The sequence below is a fragment of the Terrapene carolina genome, unplaced genomic scaffold, assembly GCF_002925995.2.
Source record: "Terrapene carolina triunguis isolate 2854851 unplaced genomic scaffold, T_m_triunguis-2.0 Scaffold66, whole genome shotgun sequence".
Taxonomy (NCBI): Eukaryota; Metazoa; Chordata; order Testudines; family Emydidae; genus Terrapene; species Terrapene triunguis.
Window position 1 is genome coordinate 82,803,333 of NW_020664417.1, and position 19,050 is coordinate 82,822,382.

Consider the following 19,050-nt stretch of genomic DNA (forward strand, 5'->3'; position numbering starts at 1 on the left):
CATCAAAAACTTTTTGAAGAGCTCTATTTCTGAATCAGTTACATTTTCTCTTTCTTTTTGATAGCCATAGGAACCAAAACCTAGCTGCAGTTTCAGTATTCTTCTGAATACAGACGGTAGAGCTAAACAGTCCTAGAAGACCTTTGTCTAGTGTTGTCTCACATGAGAAAATGGGAACAGTGATTTTTCACTTGCCTGTCTTGCCACATAGAATTTTCATAACCCTTTTTGATATGATAAAGGTGTGCACTGGCTGCTGCTGCTGGATATGTGGTTACAGAAATCCAGATCCAGAGCAGGTGCTGTGTTAATGAAAATGACTGTGCAATCCAGACACAGGGGCTAAATGTGACCTGCAAAGGGGCAAAAAATGAATTTCACAATTCATAATCAATCAATAATTTACCAGTTTGTTTCAATATAAATTACAAAAGCTGCTCTATGAGACAACTCAGACAAGAGACCTTTTCAAGAGTCAGATCAATATAAAGTGAAGTAAGTGAAGAAACCCCTTGCTGAAAATAAACTATATCATAATGAGTTTCTCAACCAAGTAAGGTCAAATAAGCCACACAGTATTTTTTCTGGGGCTGTGATTGGTTACTGGAAACCATTTTGACTCAGTTGGTCAGAGGAAGTGACTGTATTGTATGTGATCTCCCTCAGCCGGTTCAAACAAAATGTTGGTGATCACAGGAGAGAAGAGCCATGTGGTGTTTCTTCTTTTAGTGTGTATGAGAGGGTCATTATTGACCCTGATGACCAAGAATTGAAGAGGCGATCCCCACATAGACACCAAATGGGAAAGAGGCTGGAGGAGGGCACAAGGTTAACTGTTCACCTAGTCCTTCCCCTCAATAAAACAGTTCTAGCTATGTGTGGAGGGGCTCAAAGGGGTGGGAGATCTGTCCCAGGAGCTTATATCTAGATAGATTGCTATAAGTAAACTTGTTGAATAGGAACTGTATGAGAACAGAAGATCATGTGGCCTCCGTAGATTTGCTAAGGGGCTCTGCACAAAAGCTTACTAACCCCAGCAGCATTACCTTTTGGGTGGATTCATGGCACAGCTGGTGCAGGGGTCCACCCACTCTCCACAAATAGAGCCCTAGACCAAAGCTGGGACGTTAGCAGAAACCAAGGGAAGGAACAATGCTGCTGCAAAACACATGCTCCCTGCTTCTTGCTTCCTGGCAAGGGTTTCAGTTTCTTCTTCTGCAGTAATGGAGGGGATGACTTGGGCCTGTATTGTTGTTAGCGCTATTATTGTTCCTAGGCAACATCACACAATGTGTTGGAACCAAGGCACAGTAGCTTGTTATAGAGTGTCAGCCTTAACCTGGCATTTCCTTGTTTTTCTTTCTTTACTGTAATGGATGGAGTTTTTGTAAAAAAAACTGCTCAGTGAAACATACCGGGAAAGGTGCATGACAATAGTGATTTCTGAAACAGCTGTGCGTACACAATAGCCACTGTTTAAATTTAAATGCCTTGGCCACTTAGAGCATTTTTATGAGAGTAGCCCATTATAGACTGATTTATTGCTTGCCAATCCCATTTTTTTAAACTGACATCATTTCTGAGTTGGAATCTTCCCATGAGAATGTGTTCGTGTATGTGTGAGAGCAGGTCAGTGGGTGGGCTGGAGGAGGATGATGGGAGAAATATACTTAGGTATCACAAGAAGGATTTAGGTTGAAAATAGCTCACTATTTCTCTCATGAAGCAGATAATGCCAGTTGCTTACCTTCACCAACAGAGGCTGCACCTATTAGTGGGTGTGTGAAAAAAACATTCTACAGTGATTAGTGAGAGGAAGGCAAGCCAGGGGCAATGGATTTTTCCTAATGGGGGGGGGGGGGGGGGGATGAGGCCCCACCCCCGCCCCTCCTCTTCCCCTCATGGCCCCGTCCCCTGGCCAAGCTGGAATCTGGAGTCGGGCCAGGGATCCCAGGCTCCTCCACCTACCTGGGGTGGAGGGGCCTAAGAGCACCCCCAGCCCATGTCCTCACCCCTGGGGACCCTGCCCAGGGCAGGTGGAGGGTCTGCAGCTCCCCACAGCAGCCAGCATGGCTCTTACCCTGACCCAGCTCCAGCTTCCGGCCTGGCCTGGGGGACGGGCCTCAGGGGCCTTGGGAGCTGAATAGCTGCAGCCGGGCCATGGTAAGAGAGCCACCTGTGCAGCTGTGGGGAACCGCGGACTCTTCACCTGCCCTGGGCAGGGGGACCCAGGGGCAGGGACACGGGCCAGGGGCTGCTTTTGGACACCCCCACACCAGGCAAGTGGAGGGTCTGCAGCTCCGGACTCCCTGGGCTGCTCTTACCCGGGCCGGGCTCCAGCTTCCAGCCTGGCCAGGGGGCAGGGCCTCAGGGGAGAAGAGGAGGGGCAGGGGGCTGGGTTGTTCACTTTCAAAAGTGGGAGGGCCATGGTCCCTTGGCCCCCCCGTTCCAGCACTTCTGAGGCAAGCTATAGCTTAGAGGGCTCAAGCAAATGCTTTCCTGGACATACCTCTGCAAGACTAAAACATGATTCATAGATTCATAGACTCTAGGACTGGAAGGGACCTCGAGAGATCATCGAGTCCAGTCCCCTGCCCTCATGGCAGGACCAAATACTGTCTACTGTGAGGGTTAAAGGAGGGGAAAAAAGCAACCTGGTTAATTCTGTACATTGAGGGATAGTGATTTCATTGGCCTGAATATGCTCTAGGAATTTTTGGGGGGAATTTCTGTGGCCTGTATAATACAGGAGGCCAAACAAGATGATCACAGCGGTCCCTTCTGGCCTTGGAATCTAGGAATTAATAGGGCTAGATGACAACACTTATGCCACTGCCCAGCACAGGGGGCTGTACAGAGCTACACTGGCCCGGTATGACACCAAAGAAATTGTGCTATCAGCTCTACCCATGAGGCCTATGTCACTGGTGTGCTGGCCTCGCTCTAATACCCAGGGCTGGCTCCAGGCACCAGCTCAGCAAGCAGGTGCTTGGGGCAGCCAACGGAAAGGCGTGACACGTCCGGATCTTCGGCGGTGGGTCCTTCAGTCCCTCTCAGAGGGAAGGACCTGCTGACGAAGTGCCGCCAATTGCGGCTTCTTCTTTTTTTCCGCCACTTGGGGCGGCAAAAATGCTGGAGCTGGCCCTGCTAATACCTCTTCTTCTTTTTCCCACCCCTGCTTTGCCCGTGTTCAGAAATACTAATATTGTGAGAAGCCCTTGAACAGTTGTGCAGTGGGGGAATGTGCAAAGGCCTCTGCCAACATGCCCCTTAGAATTAAAAATCCAGGGGGTGGATCTTTCTCTGTGCTTTGTCCAATGCAAAGCTCACTACTTGCTCCGAACTGCATTCTATGTTTACAGGTGTGTTCTTTACAACACAGCCTTGCACTACAAGTCTGGTTCTACTTTCATTTACACTGGTTTGGTTTTCTACAGTGTAATCCCATTGACTTTAATGCAGTTACTCCTGATTTACACTGGCACAATGAAAGCAGAACGGTGTGGTTTATGCCGAGAATTTAGAGCAGTCTGTAATAAGAGAAGATCAGAAATGTGGATATTTGAAGTCGAACCCAGAAACTGACTCCATTAGTAGCAGTTCTGTTTTGGTGATTTTCTTAGCATGGACATGTTATAAAAATGGAAGACCAACAAATTCCGAAGTGTGTGTAGCAAGGAATGCAGCTAGACAGCTGTCAATTATGTGGTTGCCAAAAGCTTTGGTTGCATGACAAGACTGCCAGTGATAGAATAAACTGAATATACAATCAGACCACCTTAAGCACCTGACCAGAGATTATTCTATGAGGCAGCCCATTTGCAAGGAGGCTATGTCCCTTTCAGATTTGCCATGATGATGATGTAGTTAGATAGGAGTTCATAGGCTGCTTCTTCATATTCCAGCTCCTGGAACGCTCTACAGTAAATAAATTGTCTCAGCAGTTTCAGAAAATGCCACTTAATGTTTGCTGGCTCCTGGGAGTGCTAACCATTGTCACATTCATTGAAAAATACAGAAAAAAAAAAAGTAGACCCCCGGGAATGTCATCAGCATGCCTGCAGTCACAATAGTTTTATTACAAGCTGGGACAATACAAAGCTGTTAGCATGAACTATTGTATTTCTGCACTGCGGTGGCAGAAAAATGGTATGAAAGAGGGATATTAATATATTCCTATCTGATTTAAACAAATCAATATGAGGCACCTAGGAACTACATTATTGGCAGGATTGAGAGCCAGAAAGAAGGAAGGAAAGCTACATATTCTCTACTTTCAGCCTATAATACCTATTGAATCTCAGGGAAATTCCTTGATCATTCTATTTTTTTCTTCACTATTACAGTATCACTTAACTTTGTAAAATAATGACCTCCAGTTAAAGAACTAATTCTGCTGTCTTGGACACTATTGTAAACCAGGGGTAATGACAGCGTAAAGCTGGCATGAGATAAGAATCAGGCCCTCTATATCAAATAATACACATTTTACTTGGATTTTTCTTTATTTTAGCTTTTCTACCAACTCAACGAAATGGACACTCTTTGGCAAATAACAGGATGTTGTTGAATGATTTAGGCGCCAAAATTAGTTCAGTTTGTCTATGTTAAAAAATCTAATAATTCATTATTTTTATATTTTGTCTCCCCAGAGCACATGAGTATAATATCTGAGTTTCCCAGGTAAATTCAATCTGCGCGGCAAGTTGCCTAGTGGACTTCATGAATTTTCTGTTCTTCTCCTTTCCCTGTTAGAGAAGACTGTTTCTTAGAATATATGTGTATGTTTTTCTGCTTCTCTTCTTCCTATCCTATGCTGGGGTTTGCAAGAGGGAACAGTGTAGAGGTCTTACACTGTCTACGCGACATGAGGAATATCTTTACACTGAGGCTATTCCCCAGGTACTAAATCTGCCTTTTGTGGGGAAGGTAAAGGAATTGCATTAGACTGATGAATAAGGCTTATGGATTTTCTACTGCAGTTGCTGATGTGTTAATTAGCATACCATTATCATTATGTATCGTATTGCTATTTATTTGATTATTTCATATTTCTATATAGCAGTAGAGGTATGCATAGTGCTTTACCTAGCAGATAAGGACACACTGCTTGCCCCAAACAGCCTACAATCCAAATCAGTCATGATGAAACAGGACACTGGAATAGAGGAAGGAATACATAAAACAAGGCTCTGCTGCTGCTTGGGTGGGATTGTGCAAATTAAGCTAGCAATGCTAATGCTGTAGCACTAATTAAAACCAGTGATACGATGCCAACATGCCTTGTTATAATGGCGGTGATGAGGATTACATGACATTCACGTCTGTCCATTGGTAAGTGCACTGAGACCATTACATCATTCTACATTTGAAAACAGTCACATGGTTACAACTTTTGCTCACTCCTGACCTGGGCCATATTTAAACCAGTGACCTATAGGTTAAAGGTACTGTTCTCACTAACAGTCTCCTGAGTCATTCCATTCCACGATGCAGTTCATTTAATTTAACCCTGCCAAAGAAAGAAAGAAAGAAAGAAAGAAAGAAAAAGAATTTGCAAGGAAGTGAAAAGTTTCCCCTCCGTCCTCGTCCCTGCCTATACGTGCACATAATTTGATGCAATTTGTCTGAGGTCTTCTTCCTGTTTCACTGTCCTTCATTAAAAATAGAAGCAAATTGAATGCATTCCTAGCTATTGCAAAATGCACAGATTACAGCTACATTATGTTCAGCTGTGATCTATATTGGAATTTTGCATGACACATCTCTCCTGGTGTGAAACTCAAAGGGAATTTGAATCATCCCTTATTCCTTTCCAATTAATGCAGTCCATTAACACTAAATCAAATAAAATGTAGTCAATATTTAGAATGGACTAGTGTGAAGATTTAAGAATGTATGCATCCATTAAAAGAAAAAGAACAAAGTAATTATCTGATTTGTGTCTACTGGATGGTATCTACTTTTAAGGAATAATTAATTATAAACAACTTGTTCTTATTTATGATTTGTATTACAGTACTCCCCAGAGACCCCAGTGAAGACTGGGTCCCATTGTGCTCAGTGCTGAACAAACATACAGTAAGGGCCTGATCCTGCTAACACTTGTTTTACTTAACTCACATGAGTAGTTCTGTCAATTTTAAATGTGACTGTTTACATGCATAAATTGAAGCATGTGCATAAGTCTTTGCAGGATTAGGGCCTAAGGGCATGTCTACACTTACCGGGGGATCAACACTGTGGTGATCGATGGACCTGGGGTCGATTTATCGGATCTAGTGAAGACCCACTAAATCAACCTCAGATCACTCTCCCGTCAACTCCAGTACTCCACCGGAGTAAGGGAAGTAGATGGGAGAGCATCTCCCATTGACGCAGCATGTTGTAGACACTGCAGTAAGTTGACCTAAGCTATGTTGACTCCAGCTACGTTATTCATGTAGTGTAGTTAAGGCCTAAGAGACCGTCCTTATCCCAAACAACCTCCAGTCTCTTTCCAGTTATATTCATGCGAGTTAACAATTGGCATTGATAAAAATTATTTAAGTATAATCTTCTGGGTTTAGTTTTGTGTTTGTGTCTGAGTATCTGTGTGTAAGGAAACTGTAACAAAACTAGGAAGCCCATCATAAAACTCCAATAAATACCTTTAGGAAATTATGTGAACAGAATTTTTCAGAGGTTGTAAAGTAGGGAAAATGAGCAACAGTCTCAGGCCTTTGAGAGGGACACACAGAGAGAGGTGTGGGTTCAAAGAACACAAACACGCTGAAATATTGCAGAATATGTCAGAGAAAAGACATTCTGAATAGTGTATGGGTTTGTTTAGTGTGACCCTTGTCTTATGGTGGTACATGTGTGCATGAATCAGAAGTGAAGTGGAATGAATATTGTAGTGACTGGTGTGAATGTATTAATATAGACAGTCCAATATAAGGCAGAAATGTATATACTTGCTTAACTTTACACACTGTGAGCAAGCCCACAAAAGTCAAAGGGTGAAATCCTAGCCCACTGACAAAACTTGCATTGATCTCTCTGGGGCAAGGATTTCACCCAAAGGGACTACTTGGGGTTCATAAAGTTAAGTACATGCATAAGTCTTTGCAAGGTGGAGACATACATATCTAACAAGAACTCTGATTTCTTTGTTTTACTTCCTGCTTCTGTTCCCATTTTTTTCCAGCTTGTTTTAATTTATTCATCTCTTTGCCAGTATATAGAAACAATCCATTCTTCCTCTGAAAAGCTTGTTTTAGAGCAGTGATACTCAGACTGAGGCTTAGGAACCGCAAGGGGCTCTTTAATGTATCTCCCGCTGGTCTTTGCAGCACATGATATTAAAAACCTGTGTGATTTAATTATTAACCAGCCTAAGTCATTAACCAAAAAGGAGGCTTTTACTATGTTATTAACCAACTTTAGTTGATAAAGTAATAACACTTGGTTCAGTCCTTTTGCTGTGAGAATATTTTCCTGTCATACTGTTTAAATATGAGAATATAGTACCATATTAAATGAAACAATGGATTCACACTACTGTGGCTCTTTTGGGTAATGTTGATCACTAATTTGGGTCCTGAACCACTGAGGTCTGAGTATCACTGCTTTAGACAAAAGGTTTTAGGGGGAAACTTTCAAAAACTGTATAGACACATGATTATATATCTATAGCCGTCCTTCCAGCTTCTCAACTCCTCCATTTGGAACTGACAGAAAAGGGCTGCTCTTGAAGATGTTGTAGGAGAGTGTTATACATATATATAGTTGGCCTTGTCATAATTAAAAGTCAGAGCTGCTTCACTTCACAATACTAAACAGGAGGTCACTAACATCAGGTGTCAGACATTTACAAGCACCCTACCCTTCCAATATTACTAAATGGAATGTGGGTCATGACTAATCCCAGCTAGATGGGAGTGGAGTCCTGGAGAGGTCTTGGTGTGGAAAAAGGGATCATGATATGTAATAAGTTGAGAACCACTGCTCTTCGTGGATGCACAAGGCTCTTTAAATGATGGTTCTTTCCCTGCAGGCCCTCTACCAGCTCTGGCTTTGAGTGGCCCCCTGAAGCTACAGATTTAGCAGCCCAACTCACAGGCTGTGCAGCAAAGGTGTTCATGTTATTCTCTCTCTTTTATAGGATTTTTTGAAACGTTGATATGAATTTACAACTATATTGATAGTCAGATTTATTCACCATTTTGTGACTTGGGAAGTGACACCTTACTAATGAGAGAAAACATTCATCCTACTTCAGTGTTGTCCTCAGGTATAACACAGCACACATTTCCAGATAACACACTTCATGCTACCCTGCTCTGTGCTTTCATTAAAACATAAAACCTTACCATGGCAACTCTTTCAATTAGGACCTGTTCCAAACCCCACAGAAATCAATGGAAAGATTCCTGTTGACTTCCATGGGCTTTAGATCAGGCCCTTAAAGAGCATTTTAAAAATAACATTATTCCTACTGTGGGAACATGTACTTTACAAGTCTACATTGTGTAATTGCATATGTATTGCACCATCTTCTTAGGATCATAATGCTCATTTTTGGTGGCAAGCAAGCTCTCTCTCTTCTTTCTTCCTTTCAGCACTGGAGATCAACTGAAAAATGTGACAGTGGTTAGACCTGGCAATTTATTTCTGTGCCACTGTTTTGATACAACAAAATAAATGCATTTCTTTCTTATGTAAGGACAAGGCTTGTGGTGTCTCTGTGTGATCAACCTTCTGTGAAGCATGTAGGGACAGTTGCTGTCCACATGTCATTTCTGCCAATAACCCCCAAACTTTCCCTAAAGTACTGTGGGTCTTCCTTAAGTATGCCTTTTAAAATCTTGTTCGGCTCTCCCCTGTGACTATTAGATGAAAGAAAAAGAACGGAGTCGTCTAACTATGAAAATATTTTCCCTATCGACTAACAGTTTGATTTGAAAGTGGTTTCAGAGAGACCTTAGGTGTCTACTGAAAGTGCTATCACAACCTTGGGCCTGTCACTTCCTTAGCCAACAGGGTCTACAGGTTTAATAGAAGGGTTAGTCCAGGGGTAGCGGGGCTCAGGTTGTGCGGTACATTAACACTCCCCACTGCTGGATTTCTTTGTTCTGGTGATGACCCATGGGAGATGGTCCCCGTCCCTGAATGCTGACTGCATCTGTAGGCTCTTTGAGGAGGTAGGGGAAATGGTGCCAGAGAAGACATCACTCAAAACGAGCAGGGGAAACCTGCTCTGCGATATGAGGGCCAAGTTGGCTACAGCCACATCCCCCCTCCCAAATACTAATAAATGAAATAACCCCCTCCTCCCCCCCCAGTCATCATAACTACTAGGATACTGGCGTGTCTTGCAAAACACCAGGCACCTTGCCGGTGATGAATGAGCATCATTAATCGCCAAAGGATTAATAACTAATTGGCAGCTTGCTGCACGGATCCCTCCTCTGCCGCGGGCTAGGGGGAAGTTTGTCTCGCCCTTGCTGGCCGGCGGCTCTCCCAGCTGATCTGTGCTGAGCGAAGAGGGGAGGCAAAGCTGCTCCGCGCTCCCTGAGTGAGGCTGTGGCTCGCCGCTCCCAGTCTGCGCATGAGTCACCCCGGGAGGCTGGGGAGGTTTGACTATTTCAGGGACTGAGCACCAGAGTTGCCGAACGGCCGAAGAGAAGCCGGAGGGGCTCGCTGGGAGCTGAGCAGGTGCCTCCCCCCGGTGCCCGGGTCGGTCGGTCGGGGAATGGGAAAGGAGGAACTTCTGCCTGCGGTTTGAAGCGGGCAGGTCGGGCGCAACCTGGGGAGAGGGTGGGATCGTTTCAGGACCCTGGACAGCGCCGGCTGGCCGGTCGCCTGTGCTTTCCGGCAGCCTGAGCTTCAGATCCACCCAGAGTCTCCACCAACATGCCTGGGGATCTCTGGAAGTCCCCCCGAGAGGCACCTGCCATGTCCCCTTGCCGCTCCATCTCTGACGCCTACCCTCTGCTCACCAAGGGACGCATGGCTACCTGGTAAGAAATGGACTTGGCAGGAGTTCTCTTGGCTTTTTTCCTGGTGCTGGTGCTCGTTATTTCTCTGCTGTCCAACCTGCTGGTGCTGCTATGCTTCATCTACAGTACCGAGCTCCGCAAGCAAGTCCCCGGGGTCTTCCTGGTGAACTTGTCCTTCTGCAACCTGCTCCTGACAGTCTTAAACATGCCCTTCACTTTGCTGGGGATCCTGAGAAACCAGCCGCCCGTCGGTGACTGCATCTGCAAAGCGGTGGGCTTCCTAGAAACTTTCCTCACCTCCAACACCATGCTGAGCATGGCAGCCCTCAGCATAGACAAGTGGATTGCCGTGGTGTTCCCCTTGAGTTACACCAGCAAGATGCGGTACAAAGACGCCGTGATTCTGATGAGCTATTCCTGGATTCATTCCTTGACCTTCCCTTTGGTCTCCTTGTTTTTCTCTTGGGTAGATTATAGCAACGTGTATGCCTCCTGCACCTTGCACCTGGGAGAAGAGACGGAGAGGAGGAGGTTTACCGTGTTCACCATCGTGTTTCACGCCACCAGTTTCATGCTGTCCCTGGTGATACTGTGTTTCACCTACTTAAAGGTGTTTAAAGTGGCCAGGTTCCACTGCAAAAGGATAGACATTATTACAATGCAAACGCTGGTTTTGCTGGTAGATATCCATCCCAGGTAATGTGTGTGTGTGTATGTGTGTATGTGTTAATTCCGATGTGTTTTAAATCACCCTCTCCCTTAAGGACCCAAAAGCCACGTCTTGCTTTCCTGAGCACCTTTTGACGTCTTCGTTCATGTCCTGCAGACATGATGGCCCGTTCTCGTGCAGCGTTTCTTTTCTAACTTCAAAGACTGTTTAATTAATTCATCTGTTCATTTAGTGTCAGAAGCCTGTGGCTGTATATTGATAGACAGCTTTGTTTAAACGGGAAGCGAAGGTTCCCAGAAAACCCAGGACACTGAATGGCTGAGTCCCTCATGGGTGTTTATGTCGCTAAAAGTATCCAGAGGGTTGGTGGGTTCGGGGCTTTTGTTCGGTCTCATACCCTTCATTTGACAAGTTCCCGCACCTGAAACCGAGTCTCGATGGCAGACTTTACTGTTGGCTCAAGAGTCTCCTCGCGTCTTGTCTTAACGCAGTGATTGTTATTTTCCCTTTTCAGCGTCAAACAGCGTTGTCTTAATGAGCAGAAAAGGAGGCGGCAGCGGGCTACTAAGAAAATCAGTATTTTTATAGGGTCTTTCGTGATCTGCTTTGCTCCTTACATTATCACCAGGTTAGTACTCCCTGCCTCTTCCGGGAGCCTTTGGGGCAATATGTCATCAAGAATAAGCTACCCCAAGATTCCTGGGACAGCAAAAAGACATTGAGATGATAACAATAAACAAACAAACCTTCCTTAAAAGTATTAGGGATACTGGGTTGGAGGAAGGGTGATAGATTTGGGGAAATATGAACATATAAACACAGGGAGCCAAATCATGCTAAACCAGATTAATTGGTAAACTGATAAAGTAATATGAGACGTTGCAGTCTTATAAGATCTTTTTGTTTGTCTTTTACAACAAGGTATAAATGCCTCTTCCAGAAAGAGTGGGCTTTTAGGACTGAAACCAGGAGTTCATCACATCCCATTGGGTTTTTTTTTTTAGCAGTTTGGCTTATCATCAGCACCTCCATTATTTAGTCCAAAGATGGACTCAGGCACTGAAGGATAAAATAGACAGTAAAGCAGGGACAGTTTTTCCTATATATATATATGCTTTTTAGAGGCATATGACTAGTTCCTCAACTGGTTGAAGCTCATTGACTTAAATGGCACCACAAAGATTTGCACCAGTTGATGATCTGGCCCATAGTTTCTATGCCAGGAAATATTATTGGTGAAATAATCTAGGATTAATCCTGTGCCCATGGAAGTCAGTGGCAAAACTCCTACTAACTTCAATGGTGCAGGATAGTTTTCCAGGAAGTGTCAGCTCCTAAACACTAAGAAATAACCTTAAATCAAAGGTTAGTTAAAATGTCAGCAGACTAGATCTTCAGCTGGTGTAAATCAGCAGGGTAGAAGCCAATGGAGCTACACTGATTGACACCAACTGAGAATCCAGCCCATCGTTTTTAATATGGATGAAACTGAGTCATGATTTTCAAAAGTGACTTGTTTTTTGTGGGAGCCTGAATTTTTTGGGTGACCAATTTATGATACCTTGAAGGGACCTGATTTTTAGAAAGTGTTGAGCATCTATCTTCTTAAAATCAGGCCCTTTGAAGACACATCAGGCTGGAGACCCAAACCCTGAGGCACCCAAAACACTACTAACTTTTCAAAATCTTGATTTTGGTATGCTGATTTTGCATAATTAGGGCCATATTCTATCATCTTCGCTCACCCTGTTCCTACCACACTTGGCTTCAATGGGACAGCTGGACCAAGGAAAACTTTGAAGGACAGAACATATAAATTGTTCTCAATTTTACCAACCTTTGCTTATGTATGTTTTAACTTTTGAGATGACACGTTTTATTATTTCACTTTTTTATTAGTTGAAAGGTTCTTGCTTGATTGGCTAGGCAGCTGCATTTCCTCTTCTTCTAGAAGAATTGTAACAATTATTAACTTGACACCAGAAAGTTAAAAGGTTAATTAATTAATGTTCAGTACCTTATGAGTCATTTTCTGTTCATTATTATGACCATCAAGCTAAAACTCTATATCAAGCAAAGGATGGATTCTGCCATTTTCATTCAGGCTGTATTATACTCTGTTCAGCAAATTCCGGCCTCCAGACACATTTTAATTCTGAAATATTTCCCATAAACAATTGAAACAAAAAGCCACTCCATTCCCCAGACAAGGTGTTTTGTAAATGTCAGCTAATGCATTTTCTTAATGCACTAAGTGACACTGCATACGTCAGTAGCGAGAAAATTAAAATGCACTTATCAAGGGGTGAATTTTGTCCCTGCTCCCATGGCCTCAGAGGGCAGCAGAATGGAAAGGATTTGGGGAGGGCTACATAAGCATCTATGAGGGTCCTTGCAGGGTTAGGCCAGGGGGAAGGTTGGGGTAGGGCTGGAATATTGGTTGCCATGCAGACCTTCTGTTCTTTCCCCACTTGATGGGCTGTGTCGAGTCCACAGAGACCACACCAGCCTTTGAGTTAGAATAGTCTTCATGGATGCTCTAGAATAGAGGATTCCCCAGCACATTGTCTGGCTACTCAGGCTATGCTCTGAGATCAGGATTTGCCCCTAACTTCAGAAATGTTACTGAGATTTTCAAAATCAACAATAAATTCTGTCTGTTGGGACTAAACCCAATGGATGAAGTTCATCCTTACTATAACAGCATTGCTATCAATGGGATAGCTTTATCTCACTGAGGTCAATGGGAGTTTTCCCATTTACTTTAGATTATGGGACCATAATCTATTGTATAATACACAGACACACTCAAGTATATCTATATATACAGTTCTTCTGTTTGACAGTGTTCTACAAAAATATTCATTTTGTACAGATCAAGTATATGTCCCATATGTGGAGGTGATATCCAAGATAGGATAAACTGAGGAACCATGTACCATGTGATAAATTGCAGATCCACATGATACACTTATTTATAATGCACTTTTTGACCTCCTTGCTTGCTTTCTGTCATTAATCCATCTCCCTGAGACTTGTTCTAACAATCCAAGCACTGGAGCAGCTACAGATATCAGCTACCTTCTTTAAATCCACTTGCCAGAGAAGTGTTCTCCCCTCCCCACCCTATGCACACACACATCTGTGGAATTTGCTGCAGTATTTCACCTATCTGAGGCCCAGGATGGGCAAGATTCTGTCCTGGATGTGTGCCAGATTTTATAGGCATATAACTTTAAAATCCAATATTCTTCAGCCCTGAAAAATGAGAGCTTTGTACTACAAGAAAAGGGAAATTCCAAGCTTCCTAAAGAGACCAAGACCTCATTCCTAGCTCTGGGAATGCCTGGGAGATCACACTTCGAAATCATTACATTTTAATGTATAAAAAAGCTAGGTTAGGTCAGTCTCAAAGGTATTTATGGTGTCTTCTGAGTTCTGTGCAGCTGGCCCCATGGTAATTAAGGCTTTGTGGGTGAATAGATATGAAAAATTAAACAAATAATTTTGTAAAGAAACCTCTCCACTTTATTAAAAGAGTTTTTCAGTAGCAGATGTGACATACGCAGAATACATGATGTTATAGTATGGTGAGATGACCTTCTTAACTCAGTTCTGTAACTCAGTTTCACCACTCATGATTAAGGCTACATTTTAGTCATGGGTATTTTTAGTAAAAGGCATGGGCAGGTCACGGGCCATAAACAAAAATTCACGGACTGTGACCTGTCCATGACTTGTACTATATACCCCTGAGGTGGCCCCGAGGCACTGTGGATGCTCTGGGGAGGGTGGCCCAGGGGCACTGTGGTACTCTGGGGGTGCGGCCTGGGATCCCCACTGCTGCTGATGGGGAGGTGAGGGCTGGCAGGGCACCGTGGCCAATGGTAGCTGCAGGGGGCGGTGCCTACAGGCAGAGGCAGTGCGCAGAGCAGCCAGGCCACACCTCCACCTAGGAGCCAAGGGAGGGACATGTTGCTGCTTCCGGGGAGCCCCCCCCCGAGCCCTCACCCCCTCCTGCACCCAAAGCCCAACCCTCTGCCTCAGCCCTGAGCCCCCTCACACATCAAAACTTCTGCTGCTGCTGGGGGTGGCGGTGGGGGGGGGGCGCCGTGGCCTGAGACTGCCCCAGCAGCAGTCAGTGCAGCTGGCCCAGGGGCCAGCCGAGTTGCTCAGGCGGTCCCTGGGTCAGCCGCACCGGCCACTGCAGAAGTCACAGAGATCCCAGAAAGTCACAGAATACGTGACTTCCATGACCTCCATGACAGACTCGCTGCCTTACTCATGATTAATGCACCAAACTCATGCTGACAAAGCCTTTATGCCCAAGATTCCAAACCTGTGGTTCAGTGACTACTGGTGATTCACAGAGCACATGGTGGTGGTCTAAAGACAGGTAGCTGGTCACATAGCAATGACATCACTTCCTTGTTTCCATCTGTTAAATAACATTAACAGACAGTTAAAAATGCATAAATACTTTCTTCATTTCACTTTTCCAAGTAAACAATTGCAGTAGTTTGCACACAGATATCTTGTGATTGCAAAAGAGAGGGGAAGTAGTCTGAATGATCGAGAATGAGAGCAAATGTTCATGAGACAATGTGTATTATCTTGAGGTGCTTTATATCACACCAATGCATCATGTATTCTCTCTTCATACATAACATTTCACAATATCATTACATAAGGATATATTAATATATAGCTCCATATTCTATAATACATCTTACAAGTCTTTCTACAGCTTACCTAGGGAGAGGGAAGCAGTCAGGAAGGCAAAACCTTGTCAGACAGCACTGAGATCTTGAATATATTGCCAATTGCTAGGACAGCTCACCAAATAGAATTAGGCAGAAGGTTTTGCAATAAGTTGCTACACTTCTTTGTATACAAGACATGGGAGTATGTGACCTCAGTGTTTAAATATATAGTTAAAACACTTTTTCCTCCTCATGGCCGTCCTTACTCAGAAAAATCTCCCATAAATTTACCTGTGTAATGACTGCAGGATCATCCCCTCAGGTGCTGTATAGTATAAAAATTAATTCTTAAGATGCTATTATGCCTGAAAATGTGAGTTGAACAGTTTGCTAGTGTGGATGTAACATTCAGCTTTTCCTCTTTGTTAATGATTAACAGGTTGATAGAACTTCTTCCTTTTGTTACCATAAACTACTACTGGGGGATTGTAAGCAAGTGCCTCACCTACAGTAAGGCTGCATCAGATCCATTTGTTTATTCGCTTTTACGTCAACAGTACAAGAAAGTCATGATCAACATTGTCAATAGGATACTTAAAAGGGATCTGTATCCTTCATCTGGCTACAACAGCTCTCTAGACACTGAAAATGATTATTGCTTACACAGAACATGCTAACATCCTGACAGTCATTAGTCTTCAAGTTAGGTCTGACTTTTGCCAACAGAAGGATATCACCTGATCTATCACATGTTGACTGGACAATGGTGAAGCATACCTTTTGGATATGAAAGCTGGATTTGTGCAGTGCATTTGATTGTGGGCTTTCAAAACAGGCTCTTCCATTGTCTGCATTTAGTACAGAATGTAGCCGCAGAGAGACTGTCAGGGATGGGCAGAGGTGATTCTGCCAGGCCACTACTTTGCCTTCTGCACTGACTGCTTCTTGGCAAGTGGAGTAAGTTCAAGGTTTGGGGTTTAACTTTTATAGCCTATAACATTCCAGATGCCGTGTCCTGGTATTTTACTGAGGATCCAGCATCCTACTCTTTTAAAACAAAGATTATGCGACCATTGAAGCCTAGGGCATGAACAGATAGTTGGAGCAACATTTGTACAGTATATTTGCATCTGCAATACTGGATTTGTCTTAGTTTTAGAACATTTTAAAAGAGTATTTTAATTGATGTATTGATGCCTAGAATGGGTATTATGGATGGGCACTTTGAAAATGAGATTATTATTATTTATTATAAGACAACATGATTGTAACATAAACTTTAAAAGTGGTATGTGTATTCATTATGCCAGTATTTTATCAAGCATAACCAAAGTTGTCTTGTTACTATGTATCTGATTTACTAATATTTAGCACTTTTGTGATACCACATAATTACAATAATCGCAGTGACAGCAACAAAGACATAATCAGAGTTTAGTTAACTACCATTGTAATTTATGTCACTGAGCCAGGTCCACTCAACATACCTTTCATTAGGAAGAAATCAGGTCAATTAGTTTGTAGAAGTGACACTATATTTAAGATATTTTTTGTTCAAGAGCTATCTGATAACATATACCAGGATAAAAGAGAGTAATTATTTTTAAAGAAAATATAATGGGGAAAAATCTTTCACACATCAGGTAAATTTGGTGAATAGCAGCAATATGGTATGAGCTTTTGCCTTTGATTTACCTATTTAATTACTTTATTACTGCTTAATTATTATTAATTATTATTATTATTATTATTAATCTAAAAAGTCTTTTGGTAAATACTGGAACAAATTATGAACAGTAGTCCATCAATTATATGCTATAATGGATATGAATGAGCAGTGTTCTGTGGAGCTCAATAAACTAATGCTTTGTAGCCAAACAAAATCAATTTTAAAATGTATTTTTAAGAAGAAGAATACCTATAAGACAAAGTATAGAGTTTGTCTTTATTTTTTAGGTTATAGTAGCATTAAAATTAGGGATAGAATATTGGCCTTGATCCTGCAAAAAGCTGAGAATTCTGATCTTGATTCAGCAAAGCACTTAAGCATGTGGTTTACTTTAAGCACTTACGTAAGTCCTATTGAAGTCAATGGGACTATGCACATGATTAAAGTTAAGCATATGTTTAAGCACTTTGCAGGACCAGGGTCAGGTGTTCAGCAGTTTGAAGGACTGAGCCCATTATCTGCAATCTGAGAGGATTATAGGGCCCTATTAAAATCTCACTGAAGTCAATGAAAAGGCTCATACTGAATAACAAATACGTCATCATGTTATCCTCTGCTTTCAAAAGTTGAGGCCTTTCTAATGCTCTATTGCCATGCAAGTAAATTAGGCCTCCATGTTCTGCACCTATAGCTGGCTAGTGTTAAAGCTGAATGTGCTTTATCATGATTTTGTCTACTTAGTAAAGTATTTGTAATCTCTCTAATTTTGTGTAAATACAATACTTCAGAAAAAGTATTTGTGTATGACATGTTCAGTTTTCCTTTCTTCCTTCTCCTCCCCTCCCTCTACTCCCTATAATAATGAAACCTGGTGTTTAAATCTTTTATAGCGACTGCATCAGCAGTGTAACAATTAGACATCTCTCCTGGAGGAATGCTAATTTGTTTTAGAGTCGAGCATTTTTGTGCCAAAAAGTTTTGATGTGCTCTGACATCTGTCACTACAACATTGATCTGTAAACTTTGGTGCATTTAATGATAGCTGCAATGTTTAGCTGGGCTATAGTTTTTTAAAGAAAATGCTGCTCCCTTTGAGTATTACATTTCATACTTAGCTGAATGTATTGCAAAATGTGACCTCCAAAACAATATGGAAATGAATAAAATATTATTTGTGTTTACATTTTCTAGTGTTAAATGAGTATGGGAGGAGAAACATAAGATATTATGACAATATCTGAAATCAGGACAGCACTCTTTTAAAAATCAAGAGCCAGAACCCGGTGAAGCCTGGTGCACCTCTTTTGAAGTCGAGTGAATCGTGCTGATTCACACCAGCTGAGGATAGAGTGTCAGGCATATATTTTGTAATAGAAGCTCAATGCGGCAAGATGCTTAGTGCCCTCAATTCCCATGAATTTCAGTTCCAGAAGTTACTAAGCATCTTTCAGGATGGAGCCCTAAGAGCAGATAATTCAGATGTATAAATTAGCACTTGATGTACCTTTGTGAATAATCATCATCACAGAATGATTACTGAATATGGAATTATCCCACCCTAGTCTGACTAACACAGAGAGATTTTTAACTTCACTTTGACAGACATATGCAGCATTCTTCTGTTTCAGGCTGTCTATATGAAAACTACAGTGGAATCAGAATTCTTTAAGCATCATTTTAACCCACGTGTTACAGTGCATTTAGAAAGTGATCTTAAGTTCGGTGAGTGGGGGTTAAACTTAAGGTTGCTTGAAAAAAATAGCAGCTTTGAATCTTAATGTGTTAAAATTACCCTGAGAAATGCAGTTCATCATTTTGTGAGATACTTAATACTCAACTAGACAAAGCCCTTGAAAAGATACTGTAGAGAAAAAAGCCTGTACTAGCAGGGAGATGAGGACTAGATGACACAATGAGCGTGGTTTTTTTCCAAAAAAGTTACATGTGCAGTTGTGCATACAGAAATGCCTGTGCAATTATGTGTACAATTTCATGGACACTCAGCATGATTCAGGTATTTGTATC

At 42.5% G+C, this 19,050-nt stretch overlaps 1 protein-coding gene across 1 annotated transcript; it reads left to right on the forward strand.

The window, feature by feature from the left end:
• Window positions 1-10,011: 10,011 nt before the first annotated feature.
• GPR78 (G protein-coupled receptor 78) lies at window positions 10,012-16,033 on the forward strand. Its single transcript, XM_024209287.1, has 3 exons — window positions 10,012-10,679; window positions 11,168-11,281; window positions 15,796-16,033. The coding sequence occupies exons 1-3, from the start codon at window positions 10,012-10,014 to the stop codon at window positions 16,031-16,033; spliced, it is 1,020 nt and encodes a 339-aa protein (XP_024065055.1).
• Window positions 16,034-19,050: the final 3,017 nt, after the last annotated feature.